General features: G+C 36.2%; 1 protein-coding gene across 4 annotated transcripts in view; it reads left to right on the forward strand.

The window, feature by feature from the left end:
* Nucleotides 1-26,247, forward strand: part of LNPK (lunapark, ER junction formation factor) — a 91,501-nt gene that overhangs the window by 25,620 nt on the left and 39,634 nt on the right. For all 4 annotated transcript variants that reach the window (XM_030916793.1, XM_030916795.1, XM_030916792.1 and 1 more), the window contains 3 exons: nt 6,146-6,186; nt 12,458-12,541; nt 12,624-12,675. In XM_030916793.1, coding sequence (XP_030772653.1) covers nt 6,146-6,186; nt 12,458-12,541; nt 12,624-12,675 — 177 coding nt within the window. The remainder of the gene's footprint in view (nt 1-6,145; nt 6,187-12,457; nt 12,542-12,623; nt 12,676-26,247) is intronic.

Genomic DNA, 26,247 nt, shown 5'->3' on the forward strand with positions numbered 1-26,247 from the left:
CAGACACCCAGAATAATGTTTGACCAATTATCTGGATACCTTGTGTGACCTAATAAAGTTAACACATACAATTAACCATCACGAGACCAAAAACCTGGGAGCTAGTTTTGATGCTTCTTTCATATTCATTCACATTACCAGCAAGTCATATAATCGTTACCTCCAAAATGATCTTGAATCTGACCAGTTCTCACCTTCTTTACTACTACAGTTTTAATTCATTATCATCTCTTGCTTGCAGAATTGCTTCTTCACTAGTCTGTTTTTAAGGTATAAATCAGATCTTGTGTGTCTTTTGCTTAAAATTCTCTAATAGCTTCCCATTGCAACCAGAATGAAATCTGAATCCGTATCCTGACTTTCTAGCTTATTCCTATTTCTCCAACCTCATCTTTCACTCTCCTTTGTTCACTTTTGCTCCAGCCACACTGGCCATCTTTTGTAGTACAAACAAGTTCCCTGAACCTTACAGTTTCTTTCCTTCCTTCCTTCCTTCCTTCCTTCCTTCCTTCCTTCCTTCCTTCCTTCCTTCCTTCCTTCCTTCCTTCCTTCCTTCCTTCCTTCCTCCTCCTCCTCCCTCCCTCCCTCCCTCCCTCCCTCCCTCCCTCCCTCCCTCCCTCCCTCCCTCCCTCCCTTTTTGAGACGGAATCTCACTCCGTTTCCCAGGCTGGAGTGCAGTGGCATGATCTCAGCTCACTGCAACCTCCATCTCTTGGGTTAAAGCAATTCTCCTGCCTTAGTCTCCTAAGTAGCTGGGATTACGGGCACCCACCACCATACCCACCTAATTTTGTTGTATTTTTAGTAAAGACAGGGTTTCACCATTTTGGCCAAGTTGGTCTCGAACTTCCGGCCTCAAGTGATCCACCTGCCTCAGCCTCCCAAAGTGCTGGGATTACAGGCATGAGCTACTGTGCCCAGCTGAACCTTACAGTTTCTTAATTTATAAAATGAGAACAGAAAAAATGAGTAAGACCTAGTATTTGATACCACAATAGGGTGACTATAGTCAATAATAACTGTGCATTTTAAAATAACTTAAAGAGTATAATTGGATTGTTTACAATTCAGTGGATAACTGCTTGAGGGGAAGGATACTGCATTCTTCATGATGTGCTTATTTCACATTATATGCCTATATCAAAACATCTCATGCACCCCATAAATATATACGGCAACTATGTACCCAGAAAAAATAAAATGAAAACAGAAATATTTGTTTTGGTAGGACAGTTAAAAGTAGTAAATGTTACTACATATGAAAGCATATAAAAATTGCAAAGTGTTATATAAACATGAGCTGATGGCGCTGATTCTTCTTTTCCGATTCTTATTTTATTTTTCTTAAATGAGTTAGGACTCAGTACAGTATTCATTTGAAGTGGGAATAGCAGGAGTCCTTGTCTAGTTCCTGATTTTAATAGAAAAGTTTTTAATATTTTGCCATTAAGTATGATGTTTTCTGTAGTTTTAAAAATGTTAATGCTGGCCGGGCACGGTGGCTCAAGCCTGTAATCCCAGCACTTTGGGAGTCCGAGACGGGCGGATCACGAGGTCGGGAGATCGAGACCATCCTGGCTAACATGGTGAAACCCTGTCTCTACTAAAAAATACAAAAAATTAGCCAGGCATGGTGGTGGGCGTCTGTGGTCCCAGCTACTTGGGAGGCTGAGGTAGGAGAATGGCATGAACCCGGAAGGCAGAGCTTGCAGTGAGCTGAGATCTGGCCACTGCACTCCAGCCTGGGCAACAGAGCGAGACTCTGTCTCAAAAAAAAAAAAAAAAACAGTTAATGCTTTTTATCAGATTAAGGAAATTTAAGTTTCTGATATTGTTTTTGGTGATATTTAGTAATATAGCAGATGGTGGAAGAATAGGAAGAAGTTTAAAGCAAATATGCTTTCTGACTGCAAGGAATAGCAAGATAGTAAAAGAAATATAAGAAACCCTTTTCAAGAGTCCTTTGGAACACTTCTTTAAGGAAATCAAATGTATGAATATTTTTAACTTATGTAATAAATAGGCAGATCCGGACTTGGTTATTAAAAGGATTTTCTTTTTGCTTTAAAATATATTTCAGAGGTTCTTTCTGTTTTTAAGTGTACTAATTCATTTGAATAGGTATTACATGTATGTTTAAAATCGACTTTGTGAAAGATTGTCTTGCAGTCACATAGTATTTTTTTAAGCCTCAGCTATTGGTCCTGTCCTTGTTTTTTATTCTCGATTATTTTTAGTTGTTTTGTTTTACAAGTTGGACCCTATATAAATTAAAGCAGGGATTGGTGGCTGCAGCCTGTAGGCCAAGTCCTGCCCACTGCTTTGTACAGCTCATGATTGGCTTTTATATTTTTAAATTATTACAATATTAAAATGAATATTTTGACATGTAAAATGTATATGAAATTCAAATTTCAGTTTTTATTGGAACAGAGTCATGCTGTCTTTAACTGCGTTCATCCTACAATGGCAGAATTGAGTACCTGTGACCGACTGTATGTGGTGCTCTCATCACTTCAGGCACTTGTAGGACTAATCATTTCATCATTTCACATTGTTTTTCAACTGATGCAATTATAACTTGACAGCAGTTTTTAAGTGTCATGTGTATTGTACTGTGACAATTTTTTTTTATTTTTATTACCCATGCATACCCATCATGTAAAAACCGGAAAAGAAAAGTGGACTTTGAATGTTGCACTTTTAGTACATAATGGAATGTGGACTATTTTGTTATCAAAATGCAAAGCATTGTGTTTTTTATGCAATGATGTTATAGCTGTGCTAAAAGAGTACAATATGTATTTGACATTACAATACTAACTACTCATCATCATATTCCCAACTCACAGAAAGCAATGGTCATAAAAATTAGAAAATTTAAAATGGAATATATTATTGCAGAATTGCTTCATGAAACTGAAAGGGAAAAATGGAGCTTCAGCCAAAGAAAGTTTCTGAGTGGCTTGTTCGTGAAGAAAGGGAGGCTATTTACCAATGATGAGTTAATTAAATTGTGTTTGATTGCTGCAGCAGAAGAAATGTGTTCAGAGAAAATATACTTAAGACTAATAACGTTTCAGTGAGAACAGTTGCCTAAAGAATTGAGAAAAATTCAGAAAAACAAACATGAGTAGTCAATTAAAGAACAAGGCAAATTATTTCAAGTGATCTTCCTTGGCTGTGGTTGAGTTGACAGATGCTATCAATACCACTCAATTGTAGTTTGAGTTGTCAATGCTGAGCTTGAAGTGACTGAAGAATTAGTCTCTATAAAAAGTCTTTGCAGAACAACTTTAGGTGAGAATATTTTCAATGAAGTTTAGAAAACAGCAATTTCCTACAACCTGAAGTGGAATCTGCTAAGATGTACTGTAACTACTGGTGGTAAAAATATGTATGTAGCAGAAAAAGACTTAGTTGTACAAATTGTACAAAATTTTTGAAACTGTAAGGTGTTTAAATTCTATGATTATTCATTGTATTATTCAACAACAGGTACTTTGCAGAAGATATTTGAATTTGTTAGTGTGTAGTGCCAAAGGGAACATCATTCGTCTCAAGGACTTAACCATTGTTAGTTATGTGAATTTTAATTATGAATAGAAGCTATCTTGACTTGCCTCACAGCAGTTTGATGGCTTAGCAATGGTAAAGTTTTATTGTCATATTTTGAACTCAAAACCTAGATTGAAATACTTCCAAATGAGAAGAACCAACTTCAGCCACTGTGTTTGAATACTGACTGGCTTTGGAAATTAGCTTTTGCTACAGCCTTGATAATGGTTCTTAATTATTGCAACCTAAGATTGCAAGGCAAAACAATGTATATATGCAAAACCTGTAATGTGGTAAAGTCATTTAGAAAACAACATTGTAATGACAAGTAATTTTTAAAAAAATGCTATAAAAATGAAAACAAGAAACAGGATTGCCATTCTCACACAAATTTGCAGCAGATGCATTATCCAAGCTGAAATTATAGTTCCAGTAGAATTTTTCAGACCTCAAGGCAAGTGCAAAGGAAATTTTCATGTTTCTAAATCCATTTCACTGTATAATTGAAGAGCTTCAGTCTTTGGAGGTGATTAACTTCCAATATAATAATACTCTAAAAGGCAAATGCCAAAAGAAGAATCTAATAGAATTTTGTAAATGCCTTCCAAACTAGTGAATATGCTCAATTAAAATCATATGCTTGTGGATTGGTATCAGTATTTGGCAGTAACTACCTGTGTGAAAAGATATTTTAAAAAATCAGATATGTAAAATCTCATTACAGATCAGCATTAATGGATTATCATTTGCAATCAGTTTTGATGATAGAGAACACTTAGCTTTGAACCTCAATTAAGTGAAATGTTATCCACCCCCAAAAGTATTCCATTCTTTTCACTGGTAGACTTATATTACAAAAAATTGAACTCAATTATTATATAGGTTGAATATCCCAAATCTGAAAATTCAAAATCTGAAACGCTCCTAAATCCAAAATTTTTTGAATGCCAACATGATACTCAAAGGAAATGGTCCTTGGAGGATTTTGGATTTTGGATTTTTGGATTTGGGATGCTCAGCTGGGGTGTATTCTGCAGATATTCCAAAACTAAAAAAAAATTGAAATCTGAAACACATCTAGCACCAAGCATTTCAGAAAAGAGATACTCAACCTGTATTTGAATTTAGTCAATAAAGTTTGTGGAAATTTTGTATTTCTTTCGTATTTCTTAGGCTGGGTGCAGTGGCTCATGCTGTAATCCAGCACTTTGGGAGGCCAAGGCAGGTGGATCACCTGAGTTCAGGAATTCAAGACCAGCCTGGCCAACATGGAGAAACCCTGTCTGTACTAAAAATACAAAAATTAGCTTGGTGTGATGGTACACACCTTTAATTCCAGCTTGGGAGGCTGAGGCATGAGAATTGCTTGGACTCTGGAGGCAAAGGCTGCAGTGAGCTGAGATCATGCCACTGCACTCCAGCCTGGGTGACAGAGCAATACCCTGTCTCAAAAATCAAAAAGTACGTACTCGATTTTGCTTTTTGGTCCATAAAGCCCAAAATACTTACTTTTTCCTTTACAGAATAAGTTTGCTGACCCTTGGATTAAAGTACAGATGTTTGGCTTGGTCTTATCTAACAAAAAATTACTATTCTCTTTGAAGATGTTAGCAGATTTCTCCCCCTTTTAGTAATAAGTTAGCTAGCACATTAAAGACTGCTTAATCTGTTTTGAAAAATTTTTTTATAGTAAAATCATCTTTTTATATGTTTGTGTTTCTTTGAATTTTTACATAAATGGTGTACTTTGAGTTGGGTATTCAGGTATTTGTTACCTAGAATTTCAGTGAAGAAGTAATAATTTTATTTATAAATTTAATTATTAAGAACAAGTATTTACATTTCATTCGATAACATTTAAGCCATAAGTTCTTCTTTCCATATGGAATAGTGTTTCAATCTGTATTAAATATTTGTAGAGAAAAACTAGAAACTTAAATACATTTGTAAATCCAACATTGACATTCATAAAAGGTATCCTTTGAGATGATTCTTTCTGTTCCACCATGCCAACCTATATAAGCAGGCAAATCTTAGAAATGTTTAATTTTGAAAAGTTATTCGTATTTTTTTTCCATGTCCCTTCTCAGATGCAATAAGATAGATTTTCAAGGTTTTTTAAAAAGTCATGCTTAATATCTTCAGGCTTGACTAAGTAAAATACATACTTATTTCCTTATAAACAAAGAGAACATTTTTATTACCAGTGTATAAAAAGAGATTTGATACTAATTTTGTAAATTAATGTGGGTGAGGTGTTGAAAGGAAAAAAGAAATAGTAGAAAGTAATGTTTCTGAACACATTAAAAAATATGTGTATATATTTCAATTTAGAAAGGTGCTTTATACTATGTAAAGTCAATTTCTTCCCTAAACGGCTTGTAATATATAACACAGGCAAAAATATGAACTATATGTGAGTGAAGATTGAGATAATTTTTGTCTCTACACATCAGTTAAATTTTGAGACATCCTAAAATGAGAAAGTTTTCTTGTGTTTGCTACCATGTGTCATTTGGCATGATGTTTTCTTATATCTAAATATCTTAATACTTGATTTAGCTTTGATTGAAATCTTGTTTTCTAGATGAAGCATTGGATGATTTAAAATCCCAGAGGAAAAAAATAGTAAGTTAACTTTTATTTAAAATTAATTTATATTAAACTAATAAGAACTGAATAATTAATGTTTTTGTGTTGGAAGTTAATAAGTCTACAAGGAAGAAATATGCTTTTAGATAGCATTTTAATGATGAAGTGAAATTGTGAATGTTTTTGCTAGTTAAAAATGATTGATAGGAAAAAGTAGTTTAGAAGGACTTTTGAGATTCTGAGAGTCTATATCAGTTGGAAGCTGAGAAGTAAGTAAATGAGTCATATTCCAGGTCTAAATGAGACAGAGAGGGTAAAAAGGTGGGTACCCAGATTGTTTATTAGAGCTAAATACAAAAGGACAAAATATCTCCACATGTCAGTTCTAGGTTTTCTTGACACCAAGAAAGAGAGGGAATCAAGAAGACTGGTTGTAAGAGAAATTCAGCATGAAAGTACTGAAGAAGAGATGGGAGAGAGAGAGATTAATTGTTTTCTTCAGAGTTTTCCACTTTCTATCAGTAACTCTGATCACATGATATCTATTGTGGGGCTAGTTGATGCATCCTTTCAGATGTGTTGGAAAGAGGACCATGAGTAAGACAGAAGGAGCTCTAAATGTTGATAATATAGTAGTCTGTAATAAGTGAATTGAAGTTGGTGTTTGACATAGAGCTACTAATTTTTTAATGTTTATTTTTGAAGTGTGAAAATGATAACTGCTGATAGTATTATATTGTATAGAAATGTATTTAGTAAAATGTAATCGGGGCAAATGATCAATTTGATACATTTTAGTCTAGTGTGTAACAAGTAATAATTAAACCAATATTGTGAATATTGTGAATAACCAATATTTAACTAACGTTAAAAATTATTCTGTGAATTGATGATATTAGATACTGGTTTTAAGGGCTTTAAGTACCTGAAAAGTAAGAGGACTTTAATTTTGAAAGGATTCCTTCGCTTTATTTGTTTGCTCCTTATTAGGTGTCCTATAAAGTATTTATCAAAATTGCATTGACAATTTTGGTGGCCCTAAATTGCCAAACACAGAATTATCTTATTATTATATTTCTGCTATTCTGCACATTATGGAATAGCCAAAAATTCAAAGTGAGAAAATACTGATAGCGTCGGTGATTTAGAAGTTGTGATATGATTGGTTTGACTTGCTGATGAGATTAAAAAGAAAAGCTGGTACTGGTGATCAGAGACAAGTCCTGCTTATACCAAAATGGAGAAATATTAGTTAAAGTAGCAAAGATGAAGACAAAGGAAAGCAGAAAAGAAAAAAGTCCTAAGTGATGAGAAGCAGCCCAATGTCACTGGCATCACATGGCCAGAAAACAGGATCTTGAAGAATATATGATTTGGAAAATCTCTCAATAGAGTAACAGAGCCGACTTGGAAAATTGTGTGAAAGGATAAGTCAAGCTATTTACTTTTAAATAGCCTTTAAAGGAATTGCAACATAAAAGATGTTCCATTTTAAGTCTGACAACAGTTGAAAAAGTTCAGAGTTCAATAGCTCTGTATGTTTAAATGGTTCATTAGGCATCAGTATTAATAATTCAGTATGGCATTTCTCTTGTAGTATGACTAAAGAAAAATAAGTTGGCTCTAATTCACTTTGTTAATTAAACACAATTTGCATTTACTTGATTATTATTGTTGGTTATAATACTGTTTGCTACTGGAACTAGTCTGTGGTCTTGACTGTTCAAGTCTTTAACAGAGCTGCTTTGAGTAGTTTTGCACTTTGGTTTTTTTTTTTTTGAGACAGAATTTTGCTCTTGTTGCCCAGGCTGGAGTGCAATGGTGCAATCTTGGCTCACTGCAACCTCTGCCTCCCAGGTTCAAGTGATTCTCCTGCCTCAGCCTCCCAGGTAGCTGGGATTACAGGCATGTGCCACCACACCTGACTAATTTTGTATTTTTAGTAGAGACGGGGCTTCACTATGTTGGCCAGGCTGGTCACTACTTGATATTTTATTAAAAGTGGTTTCCTTGGGGATGCATCCCTTTAATCTGAATAGATTTGTAATGTAATTTGAAATTTGTAAAATTGTAATTTGTAATGACAGATATGAATTATCAATTGATTAAAAAGTTAAATTAGGAAAAAGCATCTTAACAAGATTTTAAGAGCTTAATATAAGTATTTACTTATTAATATGAAGTTAGGAAGTAATCTTTAGTTATCTAAAAAATTCCCAAGTCTAGATCTGTGTGCATTTTACCACTCATGTATTTTGTAGTCCTTTAACAAAACTTGAGTTTTTAATAATCACTGAGTAATCTGTGCAAGCAGATAATCCCTCTGCATCCATGAGCATTCCTTCAAAACAGTTCAGAAATCAAGCTCTAGCAAAATACATGAGTCAAGATTACCTCTTTAAATGGCTTCATGAAAATTTTGTGCTTTTTTCAGAATAGTAGTCCTGTGTGGTAATTTCTAGCATTCCTTGGGAAATCTGTATTTTTCTGAATCCTGAGAAAAATCACTTGAGAAATTGGGAGCATGAGGAAAAGTGTTATAGTTCCCTGAGAATTAAAGCTTAACAATCAACTACAGATGTTACTAGTTCAAAGGAATTCACTAATGTCAGCTGAAGGCAAGAGCAAGAAATTCTGACATGCTGAGTTACAGGTTAATGTTGACATTTCTGGGAACAGTACAGGATCATACGGAAGTGGTACAATCTAATCAGTCTTGTGGGCATTTATGGCACGCTCTTATTAATGGTGAGTCATTCTTGCAAATAAAAATGTTTATATACCTACTATAATTTACATAAATGTATAAAGTATACTTTGTACAAATCCTATGCATGATATTCCATGAAATAAGTTTTGGAAGCAAAAGAAGTCCTTAAATTGGCAAATTTAGCTTTTATTCTCTATAGAGTTCTTAACCTTATAGTGGCTTCAAATGTTATATTTTTATATTACCCAGTAATATTTTCTGGCTTTTCCCAGTGTTTGAATATTCACTTTAGGCTACACAGTAACAGAAAAAAATGCAAAGAAGAAAGATGTGACTATTATTGTGGAATACTCTTATATGAAAGCAGAAAATGATATAACATCTGAATTAGTAAAAACATCATCAATTTCAACAGCAAACCCCAAATCAGGGATACCAGACGATATTTTCAGCATGATAAAACGATGAGTTTATATGGTGTAACATGCTCCTGAATACTCTGAATTGCAAAATCAATGCAAAATGAAAGAAATGAAAGAAAGTTTTCTTACATCTGGAATATTTTTCACAAATAAATGTTGGTTAGGGAAATTAATGATTTGTGTGTTTTAAAATTCTGTTTCAAGAATAATTTTAGTGTGAAATATTTTTAGAATTATCTTTCGAAACTTAAAAAAAATTTTTTTGACATTTTGTGCTAGTATGCACAAAATAAGTTTTGTGCACTTTTTTTGCTCTTGTTGCCTTTTATCTTTTAATGTTTTCTATGATGTAATGGTTGTATCAAGTAGAAATAATTTTTACATGTCATAGAAATATACAGTCTTATCACAATGTTGACTCTTAATATAATCATGTATTTACTATTCTATCTTTTAAGATAGAATAATAGCCCCTAAAACTTCTAGTACAACTGTATTACAGAAAAAAGCCCCTAAAACTTCTAGTACAACTGTATTACAGAAAAATGATTCATTCTTTACACTAACACTAATGATAGCCGATAAGCTCAAAAATAAAAAATTGCAAAAAAATGTTACAGTGTTTTAAAGTTTACCAATTTGTGTTGGGCTGCATTCAAAGCTGTCTTGGGCCACGTGGCTGGTGGCTAAGGGTTGGACAAGCTTGATTTAGAGAATTCTCAAGAATCCTAGTTTCTTTTTCCTGAATCTTGAGGTTAATATGTTGAGTTTTTGGAAATAGTTTGTTTCAGGCCCATTCTGAGTAATTGAGGTGTCACTGAAAATTATGTTAATATTTTAGGCACTGTTGTGGACTCTTTCTGCTACATTATATATTTTTAAAATTGCACAGTAGTGCTGTGAAGTATTAAAATATCTATGCAGAGGAGCAACTGAGGCTGACAGATGTGCTAACAGTCTTCCTAAGAATGGAAATATGCATTGAACCCAGATCTTTTCTCACTTTGAAGTTTCAAGTTCATGTTCTTTCCACTGAACAATGTATTTAAAACATATTATTACTTAAATGTTGTATGGATGTGTGTTAATTAAGCTATTATGTGAAAATATTTTATTAGAAGTAAATGTAAAAAATGGGAAATAGATTAGCATCTTTTAGTACTTAAAAATGATTTTATTTAAGATAAATAAAAACATAGACACACTTGAATACTTGCTGAATAATCTACCAGGAATGCAATCATTCGATAAAGTAGCATTTTGATTTGGAGTTTTGGTGGTTGTTTTAAAGATCACAGTTTAATCTTTTTAAACCTAGTAGTAGTTTTAGAGTTATCTGTCCAAATCAGTATGGCTGTTTACATTTACATTATTTAAAATGAAATAAAACTACAGGCTGGGTGCGGTGGCTCACACCTGTAATCCCAGCACTTTGGGAGACTGAGGCAGGTGGATCACTTGAGGCCAAGAGTTCGAGACCAGCCTGGCCAATATGACGAAACCTCATCTCTACTAAATACAAAAATTAGCCAGGTGTGGTGGCACGCATCTGTAATCCTAGCTACTTGGGAGGCTGAGGCAGATAATCGCTTGAACCTGCGAGGTGGAGGCTGCAGTGAGCCAAAACCGTATCACTGCACTCCAGCCTGGGTGACAGAGTGAGACTCCATCTAAGACAAAACGAAACGAAACGAAACAAAAGTACAAATTCAGTTCCCTTGTTGCACAAGCAACATTTTAAGTGCTCATTTATCACATAGGGCTTAGTGGCTACTATTATGCTGACGTAGACCGTTTTCGTCATTGCCTAAAGTTTTACTGCAGGACACTGCTAGAACATCAAAAGTCTATTGTGTAGAGATCAAGGATTTGTTTCTTTGATATTCCATGTAGATTACGTTGATTTGGGGATGTATTTTATTATGCCCTCGTTCTACCCCCGTTCCTAGTTTCTTTTTTTTTTCTAACTCTAAAGTGATACTATAAACATCTCCTTTACATCAGAAAAATCAACTTGCTTATTTTGAGAATTTATCATAATTTTGAAATAGGAAAATATTTTAGTTTCATTAAACCAAGGTAAGGCAAATAAATCATTCATCTAAGTACCTACTTCTTAAATGTTGAATTGAGTGTTTAATGAGGAATCTGTTAACTGCTATTGTGGCAGCATATTTTTAACTCAGTAAATGTGCTCTGGGTTGCATTTTAAAATAAATGTCCTTTGGAATGAATATGACATTTAATAAATCTAAGTGGTTATCAGTGGTCACTGAGAAAGAAAAGGTTCTTTTCCAATTTTTGCAAAAGCATTTTATCCTACACATTAGGTAATTTGTCATAACTATGACTGTCTTGTACTAAAGTTCAACCTTTTTCTGATGTTGAACTAGCCGTAACTGCTCGTGATACTTTACTAGCGATTATATTTTAAGTTAAACCCGTGTATTAAGTTATAAAGTGACTTGAGTGCATGGTAAATAAAATGCTACAATAATGAAGTGATTTAATTATAGTCCCTAGTGTGAACATAGAACTCAGTAAAATTTTTACTTAAATTCTGTGCTCAGTTTTTTCCTCTAAAGTTGTTTGAGTCTAAGTAAAAAAGAGGTGAGGGTTATCTTTTAAAGTCATTTGAACAAATTCCATGGCTGTTCTCCCAGTTAGTGAGTTTTCACTGCATTTGCAGCAAGCTAATTGCTTCTGCTAATAAATAATCTAAAATCGATGCTGACAGCAGTTAATTGGCACAGAGATTTTATTTTGTAAAGCTCTTGGCTAACGACCTTCTTTAAATTAATAGCATTAAGTGCTATGAGGAAATAAATCTAAGGAATTGCCTGTCATTTGCTTGTCATGTCTAATAACTTCCAATAATGATGGCTGATAGATTTTTGCACATTCCATTATTGAAGTTGGTGCATGTAATTATTCTCCTCATTATATGTAAACAATTAGCAATATTTGGTATTTCCTCACAGTAAAGCTGTTAAGTACAAGTAACATATTAGAGGTTAGAAGCCATTTTAAAATCTGGATTTTAATTATTCGAATGTAGGAAGTCTTTCATTCTATTTGGATATGTTAAGCATATTTAAACCTTTTTGAATAGGACTTATAAAAATAAGTAGTGTGTGTTTTGAAATGTGACAATTTATGGAATTTTTGTTCGTAGCTTGAAGAAGTCATGGAAAAAGAAACTTACAAGACGGCTAAATTAATACTTGAAAGGTTTGATCCAGACTCAAAGAAAGCAAAGGTAAGACTGTGATATAACTACTATTTTATTATAAATTGCACATTGTAATAGGTCACTGTAATAACATTATTATAATTGACAGGAGTGTGAGCCGCCATCTGCTGGAGCAGCTGTAACTGCAAGACCTGGACAAGGTAAATAGCTTTGTAGAAACTGCTGCTGCTGTTGGAAAGATCCATATTTACCCAAGTGAGTTCAAAAGTGTGTTGGAGGCGTGCAAAAACTTATGTAGAATGCTTCTATGTAGATTTATATTTGGTGATTTGGGATATGCCTTAGAGTGGATAGCAATAATTTTATTTCATTTTGATTTTATGGGAATATGTTGTTAGGATATCAAATATGTGTTGAGATTAAATATATCATTGTTTTTAATCTTTTAAAATTTAAGTAATTTCATCAATATTTTGTAAATATTTCCCACTTTCAAATAATAATCTCTTGGAATATCTGTTATGAAAATCCTTACATTTTATGTTTTATTTTTGAAAAATGTTATGATTTCTGTGAAATTTTAAGTTTCTTCTAAAATAACACTTAAGAATAGAATAAAATAATTTAGAAATAAGAAAAATGAAAATTGAATTATCGCTATATAATGTTAACTTTATTTTTGAGTTTGTATTACCATATTATTAATGAAGTCATTCCTATTACATCATTAAATATTAGATAAAATTTTAACAGTCATTATATTAAGTGGTTACATTAAATATTCCCAAGACTGCCATGGGAAAAGATATTCTGAGTTTGCAATGACTTTTGTCTTTGTTCTTTTCTTTAATAATATAGTTTGTAAGGGTTTTGTTGCAATATAGAATGTTACTTTTAAAAATTTAATTTCAATTTTTGCAACCCCCCAGAATTATAACCTACTTTGTAAAGGTAGGATGATATCTAGACCTTTGAATGGAAATCTTTTTATAAGTATTCACAAATATCATGGATATTAAATAAGTCATAATAATTTTAGGTTTTCCAATTGGCATTCTTCTATATGGGAAGAATTCCCTCCACCTCCACGTTTTCCATAAGTAGGATTTTGGTTCATAGAAATATTAACATTTTTTTTTTGTTTTGAAGCCTTCACTTTTGCAAAAAGTAGAAGTTCACATATGATTAAAATGAGTTAGGCATATATACTTGCAATGAAACTCCTACTTTCATAACCAATTTAAATTTTTCTACAATGTATATACTTTCTAGTAAATACAAAAACATTTTTTGGCCTATAAAGCAGATTTCTATAATTTCTAAAGCATTTTGTATAACTGGAACTAATTTTTCAAGAATATCTCTATCTATCTATCTATCTATCTATCTATCTATCTATCTATCTATCTATCATCTATCATCTATCTATCTATCTATCTATCTATCTATCTATCTATCTATCTATCTATCTATCTGTCTGTCTATCTGGAGACAAAGTCTCGCTCTGCTCCCCAGGCTGGAGTCCAGTGGCACAATGTCAGTTCACTGCAACCTTGGCTTCCCTGGTTTAAGCGATCCTTCCACTTCAGCCTCCCAAGTAGCTGGGATTACAAGCATGCGTCACCACACCTAGCTAATGTTTGTATTTTTAGTAGAGATGGGGTTTCACCACGTTGGCTCAGCTGGTCTTGAACTCTTGACCTCAGGTGATCTGCCCACCTTGGCCTCCCAAAGTGTTGGGATTACAGGCATGAGCCACCATGTCCAGTCAAGAATATTTTTTAGTTAAACTCTTAGAAGCAGAGAATAGAAATATTATTTCTAGGGGTAGAGAGCAGGGATGGGAGAAATGGGGAAATGTTAGTCAAAGGATACAAAATTTCAGTTATTTAGGTGAATAACTTCAGGAGATTTAAGTACAGCATGGTGACAATACTAATACTGTGTTGTATACTTGAAATTTGCTAAGAAAGTAGATCTTGTGTTCTCAGCACACACACACACACACACACACACACACAAAGGTAACTGAGTTTTTGGATTTTTTTTTGTTTTTTTTGAGACGGAGTCTCGCTCTGTCGCCCAGGCTGGAGTGCAGTGGCCGGATCTCAGCTCACTGCAAGCTCCGCCTCCCGGGTTTACGCCATTCTCCTGCCTCAGCCTCCCAAGTAGCTGGGACTACAGGCGCCCGCCAACTCGTCCGGCTAGTTTTTTGTATTTTTTAGTAGAGACGGGGTTTCGCCGTGTTAGCTAGGTTGGTCTCTATCTCCTGACCTCGCGATCCACCCGTCTCGGCCTCCCAAAGTGCTGGGATTACAGGCTTGAGCCACCGCGCCCGGATTTGTTAATTAGCTTGACTATAGTAATCTTTTCCCAATGTATAAAATACTTTAAAAATGACCTTAGTGAATGTATTTTTAAAATGTGATATTTTGTAGAAAGCTGTTGCTATTACTTTTTACTAATGTATGTTCTGTCTTATTAAAGAACAAAATTATGATACCCTTTACTAACATTCTTCAGTATTTATTAATATTTAGGCAACATAATTATTTTAAAAATGTGAATTTATCTTTTCTTAGTAAAGTTTGAAACCCAAATTTTTTTCCTTCTGATGTCATATTGAAATTATAAAAAAAAGATTGCTGATCTCTCTAGGAATCTTTGGATTCCTGTGACTTTGCTTTTGGATATTCTTTTAGGAAGAATTAACATTTAGGTGTAATACTGAATGACTGTTATGTGCAGACAATATGGGAATAAAGAAATAAATAACATGGTTTTTGACCTTAAGCTTATGGCCTAATTATTTTATTTTAAAAAATACTTCTTCTGGGGTACACTATTGTTGTGTTCATTGTTCTTCCAAGTATGTAGTAATTAATTGCTGTTTGGAATTTTTTCTTAACTTAAAAAAAATTCTAAATTATATCCCAGCTTTATTCTACTTTTTGAAAATTATACTTTAGTTTTGTGTTTAATTTACTTGTTTTGAATATCTCTTAGTTCCTATCATTTCTATAGGTGATTTAGTCATTAATTTTGTTTAATTTCCAAATTTCTGTGAGTTTGAAGTCAGGTCTTTATTTTTTTTGCCAAACCACTGTTCTCTCTTTTTCTTATTGTTTTTAGAATTTAGCGTGTTTCTAAACTTAAACAATAGAAAGTGGAAAACAAACACTAAAAGATACATGTATGTACCTATGTGCCCTTGAAAAGATCTTTCCAAAATGAATCTGATTGTGATATCCTTATCTTAGTAACTCTCCTGCATGATTGCTGAACCAGAACTTTGAGTCATGTGTACTAGGCATCTTTCTTTTTATTTTTTCTTATTAAGTTGTTTATGATGGATATTATTGATTATAAATTTTGAGGATAGGTATTCTTTGATTTGCTGAGGTTTAACACTAAAAGGAGTATCATGTTTACCAGACAATTGCCCTAAACTAACCTAGTCCCTCCACTCTCACCCCTTAATAGACTTTATTTTTTAGAATAATTTTAGAGGTACACAAAAATAGCAAAGATAATATAAATACTCCCACATACTCTTGTGCTGAGTTTCTCTTATATTAACATGTGGTACATTTGTTACAGTTTGATGCTTTATTATTAACTAAAGTCCATAGTTTATTCGTATTTCCTTAATTTTTATCTGATGTCTTTTTAGTTCTAGGATCCCATCCAGATACAGCATTGCATTCTGTTGTCTTATCTTCTTAGGCTTCTTTTGGCTGACATTTCTCAGACTTTCCTTGTTTTTAATGACTTTGACAGTTTTGCCCCAACTCTTTTCTAGAAGGAATTTTTATCTATGGGTGCTTAATCTTAGAAAATCAGGGCCATCACTTGATATGAAGGAATAACCAAACATAAAAGTAAATATATGTATATGTTCACATTAAATGGCATTATTTTCTACTTAGATGCTTAGTATTTTAGTTCTGTAGAAATTATAGACTGGGAGATGGAAAGACAATGTCTTTAGTAGATTAAAATGTAATAGTTTGGATGTAAATGAAAAATAGAATTTGCCACAGTATGAATTCCTGAATAGTTTCTATAGATTTCTAAACAAATCTAGATATTTGGAGCTGGTGGAAAATTAAACTTGTCTTTAAGGTTTTGATTGGTATACAGAACTAAATTTCATTTTTATGCACTAGTGTCTGATTTATTCTTTTTTTTTTTTTTTTCAATACATGTTTACTGAGTGTCTGCTATCTGCCAGGTACATTTTAGGCCCTGGTGATACAATAGTGAACAAAACAGGTAAAAACATTTCTCTCCTTTTGTTGGGAGTGAGGAGATAGAAAGTAAATTACTGTTAGGAGAAAATAAAGGATGGTGAATAGAGAGTACCTTGAGTGAGGGCAGGTTGAAATTTAAAATAGGATTGTCAGGGAACACCTCATTGATAAGGTGACATTTGATGAAAGAAATGAGAGTATGAACCTTTTAGATACCTGAGGGAAGCACATTCCAGATAGAGGAATCAGTAAGTGCAAAGACCCTGAGTGAAGAGCATGTCTGGAGTGCTGTAGAATAGCAGGGAGGCCTGTATGACTGGACTAGATTGAGCAAGGGGGAGATTAGGAAAAGTGGCAGTGAGAAAAGTAACAAGTAAAAGTAACATCTCATGCAGGGCCTTGTAGAATGTGGACTATTGCAAAAACTTCAGTTCTCAATTAGGTTTTTTTTTTTTTTTTTTCCTAAGAAATTTTGTTTTGTTTTGAGCAGAGTATTGACATGGTCTTAATTATGTCTTAAAAGGAAGTCTACTGTATTGAGAAGAGGCTGCAGAGGGAGCAAAAGTGAAAGCAGAAAGATTAGGAAGCTACCGCAGTAATGTAGGAAAGCATTTGATGATGGCTTAGACCAGGGATATCCAATCCCTAGGCTACACTGGAAGAATTGTCTTGGGCTACATATAAAATATACTAACACTAATGATAGCTGATGCTAAAAAAAAAAAAAAAAAAAAAAAAAAAAAAATCTCATAGTGTTTTCAGAAAATTTACAAATTTGTGTTTGGTTACATTCAAAGCCATCCTGGGCCACAAGCAGCCTGTGGGCCATGGGTTGGACAAGCTTGGTTTAGACCTTGGATAGTAATATTGGAAGTGGTTTTTAAAAATAATTAACTAGGCCAGGCATGGTGGCTCATGCCTGTAATCCCAGCACTTTGGGAGGCCAAAGTGGGTGTATGATTTGAGGTCAGGAGTTCAAGACCAGCCTGGCCAACATGGTGAAACCCCGTCTCTACTAAAAATACAAAAATTAGCCAAGCGTGGTCGTGGGTACCTGTAATCCTAGCTACTCGGGAGGCTGAGGCAGGAGAATCGCTTGAACCCGGGAGGTGGAGTTTGTAGTGAACCGAGATTGTGCCACTGCACTCCATCCTGGGCAACAGAGCAAGACTCTGTCTCAAAAACAAACGATTTGTTTATATTTTTTAAAACTTAATTTCCTCTTACTTTCTCTTCACCCCAGGTTAAGGTGGTTTATGAAATAGTCAGATTCTGTATATATTTTCAAAATAGAATCCAAAAGATTTATTGATGCATTGGATATGGAGTCAAAGAAGGAGTAGTCAAGGATGACCTTAAAGATTTTGGCCTGAGTAACTGGAAAGATGGAGTTGCCATTTACTGAAATGGTGGAAACTGCAAGAGAAACACTTTTTGGAAGACGTGAAATTTTTTTTTTTTTTAATGAGGAAAAGAGGTTTAATTGACTCACAGTTCTGCAGGCTGTACAGGGAGCATGGCTGGGAAGCCTCAGGAAACCTACAGTCATGGTGGAAGGGTGAAGGGGAAGCAAGTATGTCCTACATGGAGGAGTAGGAGAGACAGCACGAAAGGGGAAGTGCTGCACACTTCTAAACCAACAGGTCTCATGAGAACTCACTCACTATCATGAGAACAGCAAGGAGGAAATCCATCCCCATGATCCAGTCACCTCCCACCAGGTCCCTCCCCAAACATTGGGAATTACAATTCGACTTGAGATTTGGGTGGGGACACAGAGCCAAGCCATATCAGGGTTTATGTTTCATTTTGTCTATCTGGCTTGATTGACCATTGTAGCAGGGATGGTATGTATATTGGAAAATGCATCAGGCAGGCATAAGTAATTTCTGTTTTCTTGGGATTTTAGTAACGTTATTAAATAGAAGACATCATGCATCACTTTAGTCTGCGATAGTATTTTTTTTGGCTATAATTCAATTTTTATTTATTTATTATACTTTAAGTTCTAGGGTACATGTGCACAACGTGCAGATTTGTTGCATATGTATACATGTACTATGTTGGTGCGCTGCACCCATTAACTCATCATTTACATTGGGTATTTCTCTTAATGCCATCCCTCCCCTCTCCCCAGACCCCACAACAGGCCCCAGTGTGTGATGTTCCCCACCCTGTGTCCAAGTGTTCTCATTGTTCAATTCACACCTGTGAGGGAGAACATGCAGTGTTTGGTTTTCTGTCCTTGTGATAGTTTGCTCAGAATGATGGTTTCTAGCTTTATTCATGTTCCTACAAAGGACATGAACTCATCCTTTTTTTACGGCTGCATAGTATTCTATGGTGTATGTGTGCCACATTTTCTTAATCCAGTCTGTCATTGATGGACATTTGGGTTGGTTCCAAGTCTTTGCTATTGTGAATAGTGCCGCAATAAACATACATGTGCATGTGTCTTTATAGTAGCATGATTTATAATCCTTTGGGTATATACCCAGTAATGGGATGGCTGGGTCAAATGGTATTTCTAGTTCTAGATCCTTGAGGAATCGCCACACTGTCTTCCACAGTGGTTGAACTAGTTTACAGTCCCACCAACAGTGTAATAGTGTTCCTATTTCTCCACATCCTCTCCATCACTTCTTGTTTCCTGACGTTTTAATGATCCCCATTCTAACTGGTGTGAGATGGTGTCTCATTGTGATTTTGATTTGCATTTCTCTGATGGCCAGTGATGATGAGCATTTTTTCATGTGTCTGTTGTCTGCATAAATGTCTTCTTTTGAGAAGTATCTGTTTATATCCTTTGCCTACTTTTTGATGGGGTTGTTTGATTTTTTCTTGTAAATTTGTTTAAGTTCTTTGTAGATTCTGGATATTAGCCCTATGTCAGATGGGTAGATTGCAAAAATTTTCTCCCATTCTGTAGGTTGCCTGTTCACTCTGATGGTAGTTTCTTTTGCTGTGCAGCAGCTCTTTAGTTTAATTAGATCCCATTTGTCTATTGTGGCTTTTGTTGCCATTGCTTTTGGTGTTTTAGTCATGAAGTCCTTGCCCATGCCTATGTCCTGAATGGTATTGCCTAGGTTTTCTTCTAGGGTTTTTATGGTTTTAGGTCTAACATTTAAGTCTTTAATCCATCTTGAATTAATTTTTGTATAAGGTGTAAGGAAGGGATGCAGTTTCAGCTTCCTTTGTATGGCTAGCCAATTTTCCCAGCACCATTTATTAAATAGGGAATCTTTTCCCCATTTCTTGTTCTTGTCAGGTTTGTCAAAGATCAGATGGTTGTAGATGTGTGGTGTTATTTCTGAGGCCTGTGTTCTGTTCCATTGGTCTATATATCTGTTATGGTACCAGTACCATGCTGTTTTGGTTACTGTAGCCTTGTAGTATAGTTTGAAGTCAGGAAGCATGATGCCTCCAGCTTTGTTCTTTTTGCTTAGGATTGTCTTGGCAATGCAGGCTCTTTTTTGGTTCCATATAAACTTTAAAATAGTTTTTTCCAATTCTGTGAAGAAAGTCATTGGTTGCTTGATGGGGATGGCATTGAATCTATAAATTACCTTGGGCAGTATGGCCGTTTTCACGATATTGATTCTTCCTATTCATGAGCGTGGAATGTTCTATTTGTTTGTGTCCTCTTTTATTTCGTTGAGTAGTAGTTTGTAGTTCTCCTTGAAGATGTCCTTCACATCCCTTGTAAGTTGGGTTCCTAGTTATTTTACTCTCTTTGAAGGAATTGTGAATGGGAGTTCACTCATGACTTGGCTCTCTGTCTGTTAATGCTGTATAGGAATGCTTGTGATTTTTGCACATTGATTTTGTATCCTGAGACTTTGCTGAAGTTGCTTATCAGCTTAAGGAGATTTTGGGCTGAGACGATGGGGTTTTTGAAATACACAATCATGTCATCTGCAAACGGACAATTTGACTTCCTCTTTTCCTAATTGAATACCCTTTATTTCTTTTTCCTGCCTGATTGCCCTGGCCAGAACTTCCAACGTATGTCGAATAGGAGTGGTGAGAGAGGGCATCCCTGTCTTGTGCCAGTTTTCAAAGGGAATGCTTCCAGTTTTTGCCCATTCAGTATGATATTGGCTGTGGGTTTGTCATAAATAGCTCTTATTATTTTGAGATATGTCCCATCAATACCTAGTTTATTGAGAGTTTTTAGCATGAAGGGCTGTTGAATTTTGTCGAAGGCCTTTTGTGCATCTATTGAGATAATCATGTGGTTTTTGTCTTTGGTTCTGTTTATGTGATGGATTACATTTATTGATTTGTGTATGTTGAACCAACCCTGCATCCCAGGGGTGAAGCCAACCTGATCATGGTGGATAAGCTTTTTGATGTGCTACTGGATTTGGTTTGCCAGTATTTTATTGAGGATTTTTGCATCAATGTTCATCAGGGATATTGATCTAAAATTCTCTTTTTTTGTTGTGTCTCTGTCAGGCTTTGGTATCAGGATGATGCTGGCCTCATAAAATGAGTTAGGGAGGATTCCCTCTTTTTCTGTTGATTGGAATAGTTTCAGAAGGAATAGTACCAGCTCCTCTTTGTACCTCTGGTAGAATTCGGCTGTGAATTCGTCTAGTCCTGGGCTTTTTTTGGTTGGTAGGCTATTAGTGCCTCAATTTCAGAGCCTGTTATTGGTCTATTTAGGGATTCAACTTCTTCCTGGTTTAGTCTTGGGAGGGTGTATGTGTCCAGGAATTTATCCATTTTTTTTAGATTTTCTAGTTTATTTGCATAGAGGTGTTTATAGTATTCTCTGATGGTGGTTTGTATTTCTATGGGATCGGTGGTGATATCCCCTTTATCATTTGTTATCGTGTTTATTTGATTCTTCTCTCTCTTCTTCTTTATTACTCTTGGTAGCGGTCTATTTTGTTGGTCTTTTCAAAAACTAGCTCCTGGATTCATCAGTTTTTTGAAGGGTTTTTTTGTGTCTCTATCTCCTTCAGTTCTGCGCTGATCTTAGTTATTTCTTGCCTTCTGCTAGCTTTTGAAAGTGTTTGCTCTTGCTTCTCTAGTTCTTTTAATTGTGATGTTAGGGTGTCGATTTTAGATCTTTCCTGCTTTCTCTTGTGGGCATTTATTGCTATAAATTTCCTCTACACACTGCTTTAAATGTGTCCCAGAGATTCTGATATGTTGTGTCTTTGTTCTCAGTGGTTGCAAAGAACATCTTCATTTCTGCCTTCATTTTGTTATTTACCTAGTAGTCATTCAGGAGCAGGTTGTTCAGTTTCCATGTAGTTGTGTGGTTTTGAGTGAGTTTCTTTTTTTTTTTTATTATTATTATTATACTTTAAGTTCTAGGGTACATGTGCATAACGTGCAGGTTTGTTACATATGTATACTTGTGCCATGTTGGTGTGCTGCACCCATCAACTCGTCAGCACCCATCAATTCGTCATTTGAGTGAGTTTGTTAATCCTGATTCTAATTTGATTGCACTGTGGTCTGAGAGAGAGTTTATTGTGATTTCTGTTCTTTTACATTTGATGAGGAGTGCTTTACTTTTAACTATATGGTCCATTTTGGAATAAGTGCAATGTGGTGCTGAGAAGAATGTACATTCTGTTGATTTGCGGTGGAGAGTTCTGTAGATGTCTATTAGGGCCTCTTGGTGCAGAACTGAGTTCAAGTCCTGGATATCCTTGTTAACCTTCTGTCTCGTTGATCTAATATTGACAGTGGAGTGTTAAAGCCTCCCATTATTGTGTGGGAGTCTAAGTCTCTTTGTAGGTCGCCAAGGACTTGCCTTATGAGTCTGGGTGCTCCTGTATTGTGTGCATGTGTATTTCGGATAGTTAGCTCTTCTTGTTGAATTGACCCCTTTACCATTAGGTAATGACCTTCTTTGTCTCTTTTGATCTTTGTTGGTTTAAAGTCTGTTTTATCAGAGACTAGAACTGCAAGCCCTGGTGTTTTTTTGTTTTGTTCTATTTTCCATTTGCTTGGTAGATCTTCTTCCATTCTTTTATTTTGAGCCTCTATGTGTCTCTGCACGTGAGATGGGTGTCCTGAATACAGCACACTGATGGGTGTTGACTCTATCCAATTTGCCTGTCTGTATCTTTTCATTGGCACATTTAACCCATTTACACTTAAGGTTAATATTGTTATGTGTGAATTTGATCCTGTCATTATGATGTTAGTTGGTTATTTTGCTCGTTAGTTGATGCAGTTTCTTCCTAGCATCAATGGTCTTTATGATTTGGCATGTTTTTGAAGTGGCTGGTACTGTTTGTTCCTTTCCATGTTTAGTGCTTCCTTCAGGAGCTCTTGTAAGGCAGGCCTGGTGGTGACAAAATCTCTCAGCATTTGCTTGTCCGTAAAGGATTTTATTTCTCCTTCACTTATGAAGCTTAGTTTGGCTGGATATGAAATTCTGGGTTTAAAATTCTTTTCTTTAAGAATGTTGAATATTGGCCCCCACTCTCTTCTGGCTTGTAGAGTTTCTGCTGAGAGATCCGCTGTTAGTCTGATGGGCTTCCCTTTGTGGGTAACCCGACCTTTCTCTCTGGCTGCCCTTAACATTTTTTCCTTCATTTCAACCTTGGTGAATCTGACAATTATGTGTCTTGGGGTTCCTCTTGTTGAGGAGTATCTTTGTGATGTTCTCTGTATTTCCTGAATTTGAATGTTGGCCTGCTTGCTAGGTTGGGGAAGTTCTCCTGGATAATATCCTGAAGAGTGTTTTCCAACTTGGTTCCATTCTCCCCGTCACTTTCAGGTACACCAATCAGACATAGGTTTAGTCTTTTCACATAGTCCCATATTTCTTGGAGGCTTTGTTCATTTCTTTTTGCTCTTTTTTCTCTAAACTTCTCTTCTTGCTTCATTTCATTCATTTGATCTTCAGTCAATGATATCCTTTCTTCTACTTGATCAAATCGGCTACTGAAGGCTTGTGCGTGTGTCACGTAGTTCTCGTGCCATGTTTTTCAGCTCCATCACGTCATTTAAGGTCTTCTCTATGCTGTTTATTCTAGTTAGCCATTGGTCTAATCTTTTTTCAAGGTTTTCAGCTTCCTTGCAATGGATTCGAACATCCTCCTTTAGCTTGGAGAAGTTTGTTATTACCGACCTTCTGAAGTCTACTTTTGTCAACTCATCAAAGTCATTCTCCATCCAGCTTTGTTCCATTGCTGACAAGGAGCTGCAATCCTTTGGAGGAGAAGAGGTGCTCTGCTTTTTAGAATTTTCAGCTTTTCTGCTTTGGTTTCTTCCCATCTTTGTGGTTTTATCTACCTTTGGTCTTTGATGATGGTGACCTACAGATGGGGTTTTGGTGTGGATTTCCTTTTTGTTGATATTGATGCTATTCCTTTCTGTTTGTTAGTTTTCCTTCTAACGGTCAGGACCCTCAGCTGCAGGTCTGCTGCAGTTTGTTGGAGGTCCACTCCAGACCCTGTTTGCCTGGGTATCACCAGTGGAGGCTGCAGAACAGCAAATATTGCTGCCTGATCCTTTCTCTGGACGCTTCATCTCAGAGGGGCACCCGGCTGTATGAGGTGTCAGTTGGCCCCTACTGGCAGGCGTCTCCCAGTTAGGCTACACGGTGGTCAGGTACCGACTTGAGGAGGCAGTCCGTCCGTTCTCAGAGCTCAAACTTCATGCTGGGAGAACCACTGCTCTCTTCAGAGTTGTCAGACTGGGACGTCTAAGTCTGCAGAAGCTTCTGTTGCCTTTTGTTCAGCTATGCCCCGCCTCCAGAGGTGGAGTCTACAGAGGCAGGCAGGCCTCCTTGAGCTGCAGTGGGCTCCTCCCAGTTCAAGCTTCCTGGCCGCTTTGTTTTCCTACTCAAGCCTCAGCAATGGCGGATGCCCCTCCCCGACTCCAGGCTGCTGCCTCGCAATTCGATCTTGTACTGCTGTGCTAGCTGTGAGCAAGGGTCTGTGGGCTTCGAATCTGCCGAACCAGGCACGGGATATAATCTCCTGGTGTGTGGTTTGCTAAGACAGTTGGAAAAGCGCAGTATTAGGGTGAGAGTGTACTGATTTTCCAGGTAGTGTCTGTGATGGCTTCCCTTGGCTTGGAAAGGGAAATCTCCCGACCCCTTGTGCTTCCCAGGTGAGGCGGTGCTCCACCCTGCTTCAGCTCATCCTCTGTGGGTTGCACCCACTTTCCAACCAGTCCTAGTCAGATGAACCAGGTACCTCAGTTGGAAATCCAGAAATCACCCATCCTCTGTGTTGATCATGCTGGGAGCTGCAGACTGGAGCTGTTCCTATTTGACCATCTTGGAATGATCTGCAGCAGTATGGATGTGGAATAATTAATGATGGAGGAGAGAGTAGGGAGAATTGATTTGGAACTGTCCATGAGTAGGCAAGAGGGGATGTGATCTAGTATACAAGTGGAGAAGTTGGCTTTTGATAAGTGTGTAATAACTCATCTTTAGCAATGAGGAAAGTCTGCGAACATGGGCAGATATAGGTGGGTGGTCAGGTTCTATCTGTTTTCTTTTTCTGAGATGAAGTCTCACTGTGTCACCCAGGCTGGAGTGCAGTGGCGTGATCTCAGCTCACTGCAATCTCCACCTCCTAGGTTCTAGTGATTCTCCTGCCTCAGCTTCCTGAGTAGCTGGGATTATAGGTGCCTGCCATGACACTCAGCTAATTTTTGTATTTTTAGCAGATACGGAGTTTCACCTTGTCAGCCAGGCTAGTCTCAAACTCTTGACCTCAAGTAAGCTGCCCATCTCAGCCTCCCAAAGTTCTGGGATTACAGGTGTGAGCTACTGTGCCCAGCCAATTTTCTGATTGTATCTCTATTTTCTTAGTGAGGATGAGGTTGGGGGAGATAATGTTGGAGGCTTGAAGAAAAGGTATGGAATAATGCCAGGGGACTCTAAAGGCTACTTAAAATGAGTAGTCATACATTTAATGGAGGATTCTGTATGCTTTTCCAGTTACGGTCACCTGTGTAGGTGCCAGCATGGAGTAGGCAAATGGTTGGTTTTAACCAGGGTTGGGGTGTTGCTTAGTGTATTGGATAATTTGATAAGGGGGCCAGGAGCTGAAGTTGTTTCTGGTGAGTCATTATAACAATGGATTATGGAATTTAAGGTGATTATGAGGGAAATAAAGACATGAGTGGTAGTGATGGACAGTCAAAAGGTGTTGATAGTATTAATATAGGAATCCACAAACTGCAGCCTGCAAATGTGGGCCAAGACCTGTGTTTTATGGCTCTTCGGCGTAGAATGTTTTCACATTTTCAGAGCATTCTAAAAAATAGAGAATAAGAATATGCAACAGGACCTTGTGTGGTCTGCAAAGCCTAAGATGTTTATTAGGTGGCTCTTTCCAAAAATGTTCACTGACCTGTTAATAATTAATAATTAATGGGTTATAGATCTTGGAGTTGGAGGAGGTAAACTGAGAGGTTAGTGTGGTTGGAGAACAGGATGCTTAAACCTGAGAGGGGATCAGTTATTTCTGGTTGCAAAGTTATAGGAATAGGTATCACCATAGGAGTGAATGATTGAAATAGGGAGAA

The sequence above is a fragment of the Rhinopithecus roxellana genome, chromosome 14, assembly GCF_007565055.1.
Source record: "Rhinopithecus roxellana isolate Shanxi Qingling chromosome 14, ASM756505v1, whole genome shotgun sequence".
Classification (NCBI taxonomy): domain Eukaryota; kingdom Metazoa; phylum Chordata; class Mammalia; order Primates; family Cercopithecidae; genus Rhinopithecus; species Rhinopithecus roxellana.